The sequence below is a fragment of the Perna viridis genome, chromosome 3 (assembly GCF_037379345.1).
Source record: "Perna viridis isolate PV_CMFRI_1.1 ecotype Kerala chromosome 3, ASM3737934v1, whole genome shotgun sequence".
Lineage (NCBI taxonomy): Eukaryota > Metazoa > Mollusca > Bivalvia > Mytilida > Mytilidae > Perna > Perna viridis.
In genome coordinates this window covers 46,244,669-46,257,070 of record NC_142447.1, presented here as the reverse complement: position 1 = coordinate 46,257,070, position 12,402 = coordinate 46,244,669, and the positions used below count along the sequence as shown (strand labels likewise).

General features: G+C 33.0%; 1 protein-coding gene across 4 annotated transcripts in view; it reads left to right on the top strand.

Annotated features, from left to right (window-relative positions):
- LOC148622504 (zinc finger RNA-binding protein-like) overlaps window positions 1-12,402 on the top strand; it is a 38,616-nt gene that overhangs the window by 19,510 nt on the left and 6,704 nt on the right. For all 4 annotated transcript variants that reach the window (XM_088572508.1, XM_088572509.1, XM_088572506.1 and 1 more), the window contains 10 exons: window positions 106-245; window positions 577-722; window positions 1,282-1,387; window positions 1,778-1,855; window positions 5,175-5,248; window positions 5,620-5,700; window positions 6,796-6,997; window positions 7,920-8,055; window positions 9,840-9,937; window positions 10,922-11,017. In XM_088572508.1, coding sequence (XP_088428634.1) covers window positions 106-245; window positions 577-722; window positions 1,282-1,387; window positions 1,778-1,855; window positions 5,175-5,248; window positions 5,620-5,700; window positions 6,796-6,997; window positions 7,920-8,055; window positions 9,840-9,937; window positions 10,922-11,017 — 1,157 coding nt within the window. The remainder of the gene's footprint in view (window positions 1-105; window positions 246-576; window positions 723-1,281; window positions 1,388-1,777; window positions 1,856-5,174; window positions 5,249-5,619; window positions 5,701-6,795; window positions 6,998-7,919; window positions 8,056-9,839; window positions 9,938-10,921; window positions 11,018-12,402) is intronic.

Sequence of the window (12,402 nt, the reverse complement as noted above, 5' to 3'; positions counted from 1 at the left end):
TGATTCTTTAAGGTGATTTCTATAAGAATGAAAGCTGTATTAATGTATTGGAAAGATGAAAAAAAACAAATTCCTAAGGATGACCATTTTCTATTTTGATTGTAGGACATGAATACATAGAAGAAGTAAAGAATGAGCATGGAAAGACAATTAGCTTCAACTGTAAATTGTGTGAATGTAAATTTAATGACCCTAATGCTAAGGATATGCACATGAAGGGAAGACGTCACAGACTGCAATATAAGGTATGAGCTGATTGCAATGTATAGATCTCTTGGTTATTATATGTTATATTAAATGTGATGTATGAATGAAATAATATAAATGTTGAAGTGGATATATTTATTCTAATTTTATTTTCTCAAATTAAGACAAAAACAAAGAGAAGACATATACTTTGTATAACCTTAGACACGTGTGTACAAGAGGGCTATGTTTTTTTTGGTTTTTATTTCGTTTTTTTTTTTTTTTTTTTTTTTTGGGGGGGGGGGGGGTTTTTATATATATTTCTAATAGGTGACAAGATACATTTGATAAGTATTGTTATTTTGTGGTAATAAATGTTTGTGTATGTAGAAAAAAGTTGACCCCCATCTTCAAGTTGAGGTAAAGCCTAGCATCAGAGCTCGTAAAATGCAGGAAGAAAAAATGAGAAGGCAGCAACAGAAAGAAGAATACTGGAGAAGGAAAGAACAAGAGGCTAGATGGAGAGAAGAAATGAGGTGAGCTACCACTGTCATAATTACCTTTCCTAATTAATCAAATATATAGAGATTTTTTATATACCCCTCTTCTGAATTAGGAGGAGTATACTGCTTTATCAGGGATAAAATCTTATGGAGTTATGAAATAAAAATTTTGCAGTCGCCACCTGGGCTATCTGGAAAGTGATGTAAAGTCACCCAAGTGAAATTATGGTCACCATGGGCGACTGGGTGACCGTTAAGCTTTATCCCTGTTTATGCACGTTTGTCCATTTGTCCATCACAGTTTACCATAACTGTTTTCTCTGCAAGAACTTGTGACAGCACAAATATTTTTACAAAAGCTTTATATAGGAGTGTCATCTCATGGATTTCCAGGTATGGGGACAACTCAGACTAAAATTGGGTCAAAGGAGTATCTTTACTGGAATTTGGCTCAAAGATTTCTTGTTTATTAGTTAATTTAAATTAATAGTGAAACTACATTGCATAGTTACATGCAGTAGTGTTGAACTGACTACATGTAAATAAAAAAAATGGAAACTCTTTGTACATATTAAGAATTCACTTTTTATAGGATGGAAGAAGAAATGTACTGGGATGGGCGTGACTATTATGACTGGCGAGGCAGACCAGGAATGATGCCTAGAGGTCCATTCATGCCTGGTGCCGGTCCAATGGGAGTAAGTATGGTGTTCAGGTCTTCACTAGATTATTTAAACTTTGTTTATAAAAATTGCCAGTATCTTAGAAGCCAGCTTCAAGAAAAGAAAGAAAACCTGTTTTATAAAGATTTTTATGAAAGTTCCTTCAGTATCTGTTAGAATCAACAGTCATAACCATAAGTGGTTGGTTTTACATTTACTCATGTAATTTTTTGCTATTATCTGTTGTTCATTAAAGATTTCGTGTTTGAAAGGTAAATGTCATTGCAATTAGTGTGTTGCAGAAAGATTTAGATGATTGCTGTTAAGAAAGTTTGAATTGTTAGTCATGATGAATGCAGTAAAAAGTAAGTTCATTTTTCAATAATCTTCAAATTTACAATATATATTTTGTACATGTACTTACAGCCAATGAGACGTCCTGACACATCTGATGATAGACATGTGATGGCTAAACATTCTAGTATATACCCAAATGAAGCTGAGGTTGGTACTGTATTACATTGGTAGATTTGAGTAGATAAATTTCATATCTGCCAAATAATACAATTTTAAAGTCAATTTTAAACCGCATCGTGTTAAGGGCTGTTCCAGCAAAACATACATGGGACCCGGGGACGGCATTTAAAAAAAATATACATACTTGGTTGTGGGTTGGTGGAAAATGCATCTATGGTCTGGTACTGGGCTTGGAAATTCGCTTCTGTGGGTGATTGTTGGAAAAATGAAGGAACATATTGTTGAAAGTGGGTTTTTTTTTCTCTCTAGAAATGGTATGAAATGAATATGAGTCATTGTATAAACACTTCTTATAGTTGAGTTCCGCGCTTTTGTTGCCAGAAGTTCACACCATTTTTACAGGTGTTCCACTCGGAAATCGCCCCGTGTTTGTTTTGACATTCTTCTTCTGGTATTCTCAGGGTTTTAGCTGTGGAGCTGTTGATGTATTTCTCGTCACTCGATTTTTATGTAGATTAGACTGTTGGTTTTTCCGTTTGGATGGTTTTACACTAGTAATTTTTTTAGGCCATTCATAGCTTGCTGTTCAGTGTGATCCAAGGCTCCTTGTTGAAGATTGAAGTTTGACCTATTATTATTGTTTACTTTAATAAATTGTGACTTGGATGGAGAGTTGTCACATTGGCACTCATACTACATCTTCTCATGTCTATTTAGTGTTTCTGAATTATCATCAAAGCAGCTCGTTCACATTTAAACTGTATGGGTTCTTTTGAAACTGAACGTGAACAGTAGTTAAATCACTATGACTATTTAGTCCTTACATATTGATATCAAGAATGACCCATTCCAAAACTTCAAAATGAAAAGGTATGGACTAGGAGTAAATATGTAGGTAACAAACTCCAAATTATCAAGGAACAGGGCTTTTACTTCTGTTCTTCATCTTGGAAATTGTCAGAGAGCCTACAACAATGGATAAAATTTCCATACCCTTTAACAAGATAGCCCCCAGTGTGCAAATGAGCAGAATTCTCAATATTGATAAACATCAAGATTACTTTATACTCTCTTGTTCCTCACCTGCACAGAGTGCATGCAAACTTGAGTGATGCTTAAATAGAGCAGATTTCCAGCTGAAAGTGCTAGGTATACAAGAAGAGAAGTTTCATTGAAGTCATTGATCCCCGATAAAACAAATGAATTTTAGGAAACTTCACACAACTATAAAGGCAATCATATGGATACACACAGAAATTTCCACATGGTTAGATGAGATACAAAATAGTTTATGGCAATACACCAGCTTCATATACAGTCATTGTTATACACTGCATTATCTTCTATTTCTCTTCACATACCAAACATCATTAACCTGTGATATAAAGTGGCTGTTGAAAATTGATATGGGCAAATACTCTTGCAATTGCGAATACTAGAAAGGTAATCTCTATATTCTTGCCTTCTTCAACTTTGCTCTTGGGAAAGACAAAAATTAAGATTTAGCTGTGCATTGAAAAGAGGATATGAGTGCATAAAAATGAATGTTATTGTATGAAACAATTTTAATATACAGATATATGAATGCACAAGTGGCAGAAACACTAGTCTATATATGAATATGTGCAACATGTGAGAAATAGGCAAAAGTACAGAATATACATGTTTTTTAATCAGTTTCTTAGCTAGGGCAAAATGGAGGGGCGCCACACCCCACCCCTATCACGGCCCTCTGCCCTTATTGAGTACATCCTTAGTGTCCATTTATAATTATCTGAATGTCCCTTAAAGATTACACTCTTGTTAATAAATTACCCCAAGCCAATTAAGAGGTGTCACCTTCATTTACTACATCATGTCGTAAATAACCCTCAAGTTATTATTGGTGATAAATCAGGTGATCAGGATTATCGGATGATGAGCATTGACAAGTAGAAATTGGATCCCGATTGGATCTATCACCATTTCATGGACAGCCAATCATTGGTTAATAATTATTTTCTTTTGTACAATTAATTTCACAAATATTTTCAAGTTGACAGGTCTATGTTTTGAAGAACCATGGGTGTAAACAATTGCACGTTGCACATGTTTGTTTATTCAAAATGTCAGTTATCTCTGTCAGTTACCTCCCTTTCAATTTGATTTAAAATTTTCTTTATTTCAACAGTATAGGAAATTTTTCAAAAGATATAATTACATTAGTTAGAGGAAATAATATTCAGCTTAACTGAATATGATCTTGAAATTTAATTGGAGCAATATTGAATATTTGTTACATTTCATACATCATGTTATAAATGTGAAGAATCACTGGCCCTTAATCTCCCTGTATTGTGTGATAGTATACTACTTTAATTTCTTCAAAAGCAATGTTAATTTTTGTCTACACATGATGTCATCATTCTTGTATTATAGATATTGTATACACAACTTTTAGAGGGGGACTTTCAGGTTCAGCTTTTCATTTTTGGGCTTAAATCACTTCCATTTAGTATGTAACATGTCAATGTTTTCACAAATCACTTGGTCAACTGAAAAAGGTCTTTCAATACAATAAGGGTGTCATGCATATAATAATGCAGTGACGAGTGGCAAGTATCATACTTAGTATACAACTTTAAATACACCAATGTCCCTTCTTTGGTTGAAAAAACATGTTAGGTGTATTAAAGTGCCCTCTTCCCTGTACACCCACTATTTTCAGATCCTAGCTAGAACACTGATAATGTATAAATGGAATGAAGCATTCATGAAATCATGTAATGTCTTGCTGTTGTCTGTATGAAATATGTCACATGCAGCTGAGATATATAAAAACAATTAAAGAATCATTATAGGAATACTGCTAAAGAATATATATGAATTTTAATATACAGATATATGAACGCAAATAGTAAAAGCACTAGTCTATACATGAATATGTTTAACATGCAACTGATAGGCAAAACCACAGAATATGTATAAATGGAATGAAGCATTCATGAAATCGTGCAATGTCTTGCTAATATCTGTATGAAATATGTCACTTGTAGCTGAATTATATAAAAATGTAATGTATCACCATGGAAATACTGTTTATAAAAATATGTAAATTTTAATTTGCTTCTGTTGGTGCCTATAAAGCTTGGGTTTTTACCTCTATGGGTAGGTAGGAATGGAAAAACATCGCCTCTATGGGAGGTTATCCCGATTCTCAAGTGCCTCCCCCCTCCCATGTATGTTTTACTAGAACAGCCCTAAATGATTCAGATCTTTGAAGATGTTTATTCTGTAATTGAATAAAATTTTAGTTACAGTTGAACAATTTTTTATTTCAACTAAGTAACTTTGTGTTTGATTTCAGCTACAAGCAGTACAGAATATTGTTTCACTGTGTGAAAAATCTCTGAAACTAGTGTCAGATTTCCTGGCTGAAAGGTAAGTTTACTTCCCTATGAATTTCAGATAATTTATGTTATTGAAGAACATTTGAATATTTAAAAATAAATCGGGGAAAAAAGATTTATTCTCTGGAAATGTTTGTGTAATAGAATGGTGCTTTTATAAGTGGAAATACTTTTCTCCCACATTTGATTAAATATTCTGTACAACTTGAAACTATTGGGAGGTGATGCAATTTCTTTCAAGTATGCTACAGTTACTAATGAAGAAACTGACTTTTCTTCAGCCAAGTTTTGATGCAAATTATTTGTCCACTCTTGATAGTTCAAATTCTTTTATTTTAAATGGAGAAATGATTTGAACAATGTCCAACAGGAAAAGAAACTTCATTTGGATAACTTTTTCAGCTTGCCAAAGGTGAAGATTGAGATAAAGCAGGAGAAGATGGAGGTAGAATCTAAAGAGGCTAACAAGGATACCAAGGAAGGGTAAGTTGTAGGTTTTATGATGTGAAAGTACTTATCCTATGTACCAATTTTCTTGGTTTAGGGATTAGATTCTTGAAATTGTGGATTGTTAATTCCATCTTTCAAATTTATTGGCAATTCCCTTTTCTTTAAGAACCAAATTTCGTTTTTGCCTATATCCACAAAAACCTTGAAAATTGATACCCTGCGAAAAATAGTACTTTCACAGTAAGTAAAACAAGGTACATTATCACCAAGCACATTGTGGTCACTAGCATGTCAGATGTAATTGATTATATTGAAATCTTTTTAAAAAGACCTCATAAAATATTGTCAAGCGTGGTTATTTCTTTTTTTTTTAAGCAAAAAAAATGATTTGAAGTTTCTCTTTGGTCATCTTGTGTCCTTCAACTTTTAATATTTCTGTACCTCCATCTTAAAACAGGGTGGTATAATTTGGATAGGATGTTCTTCATCATTCTGTCCGGATATCAGTTCTTCCCACTAAAATGGTAGGGAATATACATTTTGTTTCTACAACTATCCCAATATCACTTGATGGATTATTGTCAAATTTTACGACATGATTATTTGGTCATGCCATTGTGCATTTGGTATTTTCTTATGTAATATGAATGAAATTTTGGTTTCCATTAACCTAACACCTTGCTAGGTGTTGGAGGGTACTTGTACCCTTTTTGCATCTCAAACTTCAAGTTTTATGAGTTTTAGTCAATGAATGATGATAAGAAAACACTATTGGAAGGTTTTGTCAGACCAAAAAATTCTGTCGGTCCTTTATCTCTTTGCAAACATTTTAACCTATTCAAGGTTTCAGTCCTTTAGTAGTTTTCTTCATCAGTTTTTAGGAAGTCTGATGTAATTTTTTTTATTTGAAATAATGTGGGTTTCGTTTAGTTTTACTTTTGAAATTAGCAGTTGACTCTTAATCAGTAGTATCCATTTTGCATCTGGCAAACATTTGAATGATGCATTTGTGCATCTAGTTCTAAAAATTAGTTGGTGTATTCTAGATCATACACACCATCATGCATATCATAGAAGTTCATGTGATGTTATACACAATTACTCAAGATATGTTGTTTTTTTTTTTAGAGAAAAGAAGGAAGAACCCCAGCCACCCAGAGTTCTCAAAGGTGTAATGAGAGTAGGTGTATTGGCTAAGGGACTCCTGTTACATGGTGACCTTAATGTTCATCTGGTAGTCTTGTGTTCAGAGAAGCCAACGAGGACACTCCTGGAGAGAGTTGCGGATAATTTACCTAAACAGATAGCAGCTTGTCTGACTGAAATGAAGGTATTGAAATGATTGCCATGTATACTGTGACCTACATGTGTATGTATATCTGTTTGATTACCTCCAGGAGCATATGAAATTACTACCATAAAACAATTAGTTAATCTGTTAGATATAGGAACAGTAATGTGTTTTCGGGTTGTTTCTTCTTTATAAAAATTTGCATGTAAGTTTGATCTACTTTAGATGCCAAATTTAAAGTGAAGTTATTGATAATTATAACAGGTTGTCATTTGAATGTTATGGTGAAAAATAGTACTGTCAAATTTAACTCTCTTGAACTTTGATGGCTCAAACACTATGGATTTCGCGAACACAATTCAAAGTACCAAATTTTTCTCTTATTATAATCAATAGAAATAACCTTAGATTTCTCAAACACTCAAACTGACTAGTCAGTCTTTCTGGTAATAAATCTCAGAGAAAAACCCTTACAAACTCGGAATTAGTCAGCTTTTTTGTCAAGTAATAAAATGTGTGAAAAATTGAAATCCTATAATTTATCAAATTGTCATTTTAGTTAATTAGGTAAGATTTTAGTTAACAGTCAACATAATGAAAGCATCAAATACTGACGAAGGAACTTGAACTCTGAAAGTTTTTTAAAAGAGAACACAGCTTATTTGTCTACAAATAATCATCATAACCTTCCAAAAGTGAAAAATATCCAAGAACTAAGAAAAACTTAGTAGGAAGTAAGCAGTTCCTAACGATTAAGTTGAACCCAGACCAGAATTTTAAAAAATCCGGAAATATACGAATGTCAATTTTTCGAACTCCCAATAACTCGGAACACATTTCAATGGTCCCATGAGCTACTGAGCTTTGACTATATACAAATTATTTTTTCCTGAAATTTCATTAATTTAACATCCCAGAAATTATTCGTTACAATTGATTTCAAGACAACATATTGTTTCAGTCTGAGGAAAAATTTGAAGTGAGACGCTGTGTTGAGGAGGCAGCTATTATTGTTACCAATGATGCTGAAATCAAGACCTCGTGCATCATCACCCTGACCTCTCCAGTTATGAGAGATAGTGTTGCTGCAGAAGGAGGTAAAACAGAGTTACCTATCTTATTAATGTTATATATAATGATATAACATGTCTTTGGCTTGTACTTAATTGTAGAGTGGTCATGAGTTCCTCATGCTTATGGGTTACTCTCAGAACAAAGCACAGTCAAGCTCACAAAGAAATATACCCGTAGCCTAGGAGCTTGAATGTATTTTGATCTGATATTGAGTTTCTCAAGGCAGAGTGTTTTTCAGAAATTTTTGTCGGTAGGGTGCTGTTGGATTTTTTGAAAGGTTTTGGTGTTCATAGATCTTAGCCATGATCATTCTACAAAGGAATTTAGAAATTCTGAAACTCCCACTAAGACATGTCTGAAGGAAGATAGAAGGCTTTACCAGCAGGTTCTATGTACTGTCAGTCTGAAAACTCACAAATTAGTACATCGCATCTAGTCGTCTTCCACTAGGTTTGTTCCTGATTAAAGAGGTTAAATTTATTGTCAGGCACTTCTGGACTTAAAATCCTCAGTGTAAGTGTCGACTTTAGGGACAATGGTATGGTCATATTTGGAAATGATGCAAAAACTATATGATAGCCCAAGATAGATCCTAGGTTCCATGTTTCCTAAATCTGTTTTGTCTTGTCTTGATATCAAAACAAAGCAATATGCAAAGTTAAGGTGTTTTCTCATAGATGAAGACTGTCCCAAATTTATAATCTTCAGTCAATTTCTTAGCCCAAGTCCTGGCTATACAGAATCAGTGAAATATGCTTAAACATTTGCAGTTAACACTTTGACCATTAAATGATTATGGGTGAGTCATAATTTCAGAGAAAACTTCTTTCTTATTGCATATACACACTTTTACACATCTACATATGTCCAGAAGTGTCGTTCATATCTCATACACTGACTGAATATAATGCGAGGTACTAAACTTTGTAGTACAAACTTCCAGAGCATGAAATGTTTTCTGTGCCGTATTACATGATGGGGGATAAATCTTTACCAGGGTCAGAAACATATTTCCTGCTGCAAACTAATGGAAGTTTTCAATGATGACATTACATCAGACGTTTAACATGATCTCTTCATTTTGTTTATTTATGATGCTAACATTGGGAAGCCTTCTAGTCATTCTACTGCACAGGTCCAAGAATTCACAGAATGGAAGGATTTTTGACCATTTTCACAGTTGTGGATTCCATTGGAAGATTTTTACTTCTTTACTTACGTATAGTAATAAAAATACAATACTAAAACAGTTCATCCTTTCTGAATGTTCAATACTTGCATGAATATATGTATGTATTTTTGATTGGTTAATTTTTTACATGCTAAATAATGGTTTTAAATTAAAGTTTTAAATTTCATTGATTAAATATAGTCACATAGTAAATCATGGTGCACTTCCGAAATTTAAAGACTTTTATTTTTATTTCTTAAAAAATCTATTTCTTTTTTTAATAAAATTCTATTTTGAATGGTGTATAGCAATGACGTCCTTTCATGGAATATTTTTTGTTAAATGAACCAGTTTCTATAAACACCTAAATTTGTTCTTATCTTGATTATTTAAAATGCCTTAGCTACTGATTCACTAATTCAAATCTCAGATGCTTTTATCCTACATGTAAATATGAGAAAAAATGAATAATTGAAAAATTTATTATTTATTGGCATGCATTCCTATCAGAAGTATTAAGCCTATGCCTTGAACTTAAGTAAGATCATCCTTTGGAGTCCACATAAAAAGGTTTTTAAACGCCATTCTGTTGATGGTCAAACACCCATTCCTACAACATGTTCATTGTGTTAACAGAGGCAACAACTGTAACCATCAAAGACCCACCAGATGTGTTGGACAGGCAGAAATGCCTTGATGCATTAGCAGCTCTACGCCATGCTAAATGGTTTCAGGTTGGACTACTTTAATTTACTACTTTGCAGCCTTATGAATTTTTCTTTTTTTTCTTTTTTTTTTTGTGGTTGAACTCTTAACTGTTAGAAAATAAAGCAAATATATAGCCAATATGAATTTTAAATGTTAATTTATGAATTAAGTCAGGGTTAGAGGTTTTGTTGAATTAGGAAACAGATATTGTTTGTCACCACAAAAATCTGAACGAGACTTTAAATACAGAAATGTTCATGTAAATTGATCTCTTCTATATAAAATGATCAATCTTAAGAGGAAGTGGCACAATGTAACATATAATTATCTTTATCTCTACCAGTGTAATAACTTATAGGGTGAACATTTTTTTAGTTCCACAAAAGTATTTCTCCTAATAGCAATCTTTTTTTGAGGAAAATTTTGTGGTTTTAAAAAATGTTTAACTGGGCTAAATATGTGCTCTGCTTAAAAAAATTGATACATGGGTGTTTTTGTGCATTTTTTGTTTATTAAACCATTTAATTTTTCTCTGTAACATGGACCTTAAATATACAAAATAAGGTTACATTGATAAATGTACAAATTTGTTTGTCTGAAGATTAATATTAAACTCTTGCATTAGCAAATCTATACACTTTACTTGTATGATATAAGATTGGTCATTTCTATGAAACATGAGGCTGGAAAGTCAAGGGTCTTATCTATCAATAACAAACTTCCTACCAAAGTTTAAAAGTTACGGAAGTTCAGTTTCCTACATAACCTATAATAGCCTTAGTAGGAGATTTAATTTCCACACTGGAAAATGTGGATGTTGTTAAATACATTTTTAACAGCTAAGTCTGAACAGCTGTCTGATAATACAACTATTATTATTTTGGATAGTTGAGAGGAGAAAATTGAAAATCAATTAATACATCTTTGTTTTATTTGTTCATCCACATTCTTCAATCATGACCTGAAAAAGAGCATGTATAAAACATAGTTTGTATTGTGTTTTTCTGTAGGCTAGAGCTAATGGTCTACAATCCTGTGTGGTAGTCATCCGTATTCTGAGAGACCTTTGTCAGAGAGTGCCTACATGGACACCACTTAATGAATGGGTAAATTTTCTTATTTAGAGAACAGATTTTTAAAGAAAATGTAATGTAGTCAAAGCTCTATCCCAACATTTTGTAACATTTGCATGTTAGTGTTTCAGTATGATGAATGCACTGTTCAAATGAAATTAGGAAAATATCCTATATATTGTGAAAAAAATATAGAGGCTACTTACAGTAAAACAAATTAAATGACTGTTTTACCCAATGAAGTAAGAGATATTATCAGTTTTCAAAAAAATTTAATTTCCAGCAGGGCTTACCAAATTTTCTTTTTAACTTACCTGGCCAAAGGCCATTTGTGCTATTGCCTTCACCTATCGTCCGTCATTGTTAACTGTTTTTTAACTCTGACACTACTTGACCCATTAAAAACAAACTCTGTATGAATGTTCCTTAGGTATCCTGCATAGAACTGATGTAGGAATTTTTTATACATTGAAAAACGTGGCAGCTGTCTGTAAAAAAATGGGTTCAGACAGAAGTTTTTCGCATATACATCCAAAACCGTTAGGTTAAGCAAATTTCTGACATTGGGTAAAAGGTGTTCAGCATGATGAGATCTATCTGTGGTCAAATTTTTTTTTTAATCTTTTAAGCCATGTTGGGATTATTACCCTTTTTCCACAATTTTTGGCTCTTTTTTATGTTAAATCTTTCAAAAATCTCCTCTGTCATTACTGGACCAATTTGATCCAAATTTGGTATGGATGTTGCTTAGGATATTCTGTATAGTTCTGTGTGGTGATTTTTGATATGTAGAAAAAACATGGCTGTGGTTCTAAAAATAGAACAAAGGGGTCAGAAGTTATACTTCTCCAAAACTGCAAGGTTTAGCCAAATTCTTTCAATTGCCTAAATGGTCCTTAATATAAGGCCTACAATAGTCTGCAAGGGATCCAAGTTGTTAGAGTTATTGCCCTTGAAAGGCAAAAAAATGATATTTTTAGCAGTTGTAAGCCAATATCTTGAAAAGACCTACCAAAGTTTTTATTGTCCCCCGCCGCAATGCGGAGCAGGGACATAGAAATAATGGTGTCTGTGCGTCCGAAGCTTTTGGACGCAACTCCTCAGAAACCACTGAATGGAATTTGACCAAATTTTGTAGGATTGTTTGTCACCATATGTAGTTGACCATACTTAACCGCTATTTTGATTCGACAATTTTTATGGGAGTTATGGGACTGTACATTTTTTCACATTATTCGCAATAGGAACACCTTGTGGATGCAACTCCTCAGAAACCGCTGAACAGAATTTGACCAAATTTTGTAGGATTTGTTTGTCACCATATATAGTTGATCATACTTAACTGCTATTTTGATTTGACAATTTTTATGGGAGTTATGGGATTTTGTTTATTTTTCACGTTCTTTTTTTGCGGAATT